At 55.5% G+C, this 3,072-nt stretch overlaps 1 protein-coding gene across 1 annotated transcript; it reads right to left on the bottom strand.

Moving 5' to 3' along the window:
• On the bottom strand, positions 1-2,291 carry LOC123181559 (protein STRICTOSIDINE SYNTHASE-LIKE 7). The gene is made up of 4 exons (XM_044593855.1): positions 1,694-2,291; positions 829-1,136; positions 613-745; positions 1-501 (listed from the first exon to the last, which is right to left on the bottom strand). Exons 1-4 carry the CDS (start codon positions 2,267-2,269, stop codon positions 226-228), a joined length of 1,293 nt encoding a protein of 430 aa, XP_044449790.1. The 5' UTR covers positions 2,270-2,291; the 3' UTR covers positions 1-225.
• Between the last annotated feature and the right edge of the window lie 781 nt (positions 2,292-3,072).

Below are 3,072 nucleotides of genomic sequence, written 5' to 3'. Positions count from 1 at the left end.
TGGACATCTATGTCACATCTAGATATGTTCTAGACAGACCCTGATTGAAATACATTGCAAAATATTTCTGCAACAGGTGTGGGGTATCATCTACTCCCTCCATCCCATAATACAATATAAGAGCGTTCAGGAGTACAACTCCCCTTAAAGAAAAAGTACCACGAGTTCATCATCAGAACGAACAATTAATCAATCGACAGATGATGAGCTGACCGTCCTAGCTAGCTAGGCTTCGATGGATGATTTGGTGAGGTCGACCCTGCTGATGTACGAGCTTGCCAGCGACCCGTAGTAGAGGTAGCCCCCGACCTTGAGCCAGCCGGTGGCGAGCGCGAGTCCCGGGTCAGTGTACATGGTCGCCGGCTCGCCGTTTAGAGCCACGCTCATCGTCCCCGAGTCCCTCAGGCCCTGCGGCACCGCCATCACGTACTTCCCCACCATGTACACGAGCTTCCGCACCAAGGGCGACCACATCAACACGTCCAACTGCAGCGTCCTCCCCTGCACGCACGCACGCATCGCCGGCAACGCGATTTGATTAGTTTTACCATGCAGGTTCCAAGAAATATGCGGTGGCAGGGCAAAGATTTTCGGCTGCAAAATTGTGCGTACCGCCGAGAGCGCGATCCAGTACCGGCCCTCGCCGTTGTATCGGATGTTGTCCGGGAGCCCCGGCAGGCTGTCGATGAAGCTCTCCACCGTGCCTGCCTTGTCGCCCCTGATGTGGTACCTCGAGCACCTCCTCCTGCAGTCAATGGCGTCAGCCGGTCAGATCGAAGCGTACGAGCTTCATATGTACGCACAACGGGCGGGGTGTGCATTGCTTACATGACCGTCTCACAGAAGATAAGCGAGTCCTGGTCCGGCGCGACGGCGACGCCGTTGGCGAAGTAGAGGTCGCGGGCGAGCACGGAGGTCCGGCGCGTGGAGGGGTCGAAGCTCATGAGCCGGCCGTGGGGCCGTGCCTCGAGCACGTCCAGAAAGTGGTCCGCGAGGCTGTACTTGTACGAGGCGTCGGTGAAGTAGATGGTGCCGTCGGCGGCGATGTCCACGCCGTCCGTCAGGGCGAACTTGAGGCCCTCCGCCGCGTCCGTCAGCATCTCCACCGTCTTGTCCGGCCTCACCTTTAGCAAGCCCTGCCAATTGGCCATCCAACGGTCTTCAGTAATTTTCCGATACTGTGACTGCTGATTAGCGCTGTTACTGGTTATCTGACTAGTAATTTCCTCATTATGGAAGTCAACTCATGTCTGTGATGTGATGCTTCTCGTTTGTCATGTGAGCGTTGAGCTGTACCACGATGCAACTAGTACTAATAGAGAATCAGAAAGACTTGACTGCCTCGTGCAATTTGGTGGGCCATTCTCTATGCCAAGATTTTGCGAAGTATCATCTCTTCTTCTTTTTTCGCGAAGTATCATCTCAACATAGCGAGTTTTTGCCAAGGACCTTTTGCCTGCCAAAGTCAATTGATCTACCTTTGTCTTCTCGATTGGTGAAACTTAAGTGAGAAACGGTTCTGATTTCTGAAGATTGTCAACAACTCAACATAGTACATAGTTCATGCTATAACCACCTCAGTCCAACGAGAGGAAGCCCGAAAAATGGCGACTTTTTGTCTCGAGATCGAGGAAGAACTATTAAAGAAACAACAAAGTCGACAAGCAAGGCGAGGTTCGAGCAGTTGACTCACCTTATCCGCGTCCGCCACGACGAGGCCGCCGTCGCCCGCGAGCACGACGCCGAGCGGGCGGCCGCCGGTGTAGGCCCAGTCCTCCACGTCCCCGCCAGGAACGCTCACGCGGCGGACCCACCCGTCGGCGCACCCGGTGTACAGCCACCCGCCGGCGGCGTCGTAGGCCAGGTCCTCGGGGCCCGGGAGCAGCCCCTCCCCGATCCGCTCGCTCGCGGCCAGCACGCGGGCGTCGTGCCGCGGCGCGGAAACGTCGGGGCCGAAGCTGTGCTCGGGCGGCAGCTCCGCCGGAGAGAAGTCCTTGGGGCTGTACAGCGCCACGGAGATCACCACCGGCGCTAGCACCAGCAGCACGGCCTTCGCGGTGACTCCTAGCCCGGTCGCCATCGCAGAGCTGGGAGCCTGGGAGGGACACCTTGCACTGGACGAACGACGTGCCGAGGCAGTGAGACCTTGCACTGCACGAACGACGTGCCGAGGCAGTGAGACCTTGCACTTATCTGAGCTGGCCGCCTCCGTGAACAGAGTGTGTACCTTCAGCGCGGAAGCTTCTGTATTTATGTATAGATACAGCATTTGCTTTCCAGGAAGTAGATTGTTTCCGTGGGAAGCGGACGAAGACGACTCGGGCTCGCTTGATCTTTTGTCGACATGCTTTTGTCGTGACTTCGCCCTGATCTGTGTGGACAGGTTTTTTTTTTTTTTTTTTGAAATCGACAGGTTTCTTTTGTTGAAAATACGTGACGTGCTGATCAACACGGGATCTCACGGAGAAGCCGTGAAAGAACTGACAGAGAAAAACAAGAGAGGGACAGCAACCACTGGGAAAAGTAAAAAAAACATAGAGAGAGCGTGCGTGTACATGTGAATTTTTTTTTTCAGAAAACTTTCAATCCATTCATCTTTCAGCGCCGTCCTCCGGCGGCTCCCCTCCACCGGCGACCTCGGTCTCGGTGGTGAGGGGGATCGCCGGATCCATGCGCGTGGATCGTTTTTACTCTTTTGTAGTCTAGGTTTTTAGGCTGTTCATCGTTTTGGTTTCGGCGGCGACGATGACGGCGCTGAATAAAGATTTTTCGGATCCTTCCCTGATGAGGCTATCGGTCCTATAGTTTGGGATGGATTTGGAAACTAGTATGTTCAAGCAAGGATGGCGTAGCGGCGGAGGCATCCTCGTGATGGACCTGTGTCCTCGGGCTCCGCTGTTACGCCGACGTTTGCTCCAGCTCCGGCACGGAGCTTGGGAGGTAGTCCAGAAGCGGATGCAGATTGTGGTCTGCATCGACGACATCTGAAAGACGAAACGTGTGCTGGGTTCGTGGATGGCAGGTATGGTTTCCTCCTTCGGCGTCTTAGTCGTGGTGGGGTGCCAGATCTGG

This window comes from Triticum aestivum, chromosome 1D, assembly GCF_018294505.1.
Source record: "Triticum aestivum cultivar Chinese Spring chromosome 1D, IWGSC CS RefSeq v2.1, whole genome shotgun sequence".
NCBI lineage: Eukaryota > Viridiplantae > Streptophyta > Magnoliopsida > Poales > Poaceae > Triticum > Triticum aestivum.
This window is presented reverse-complemented; position numbering and strand designations above follow the sequence as displayed.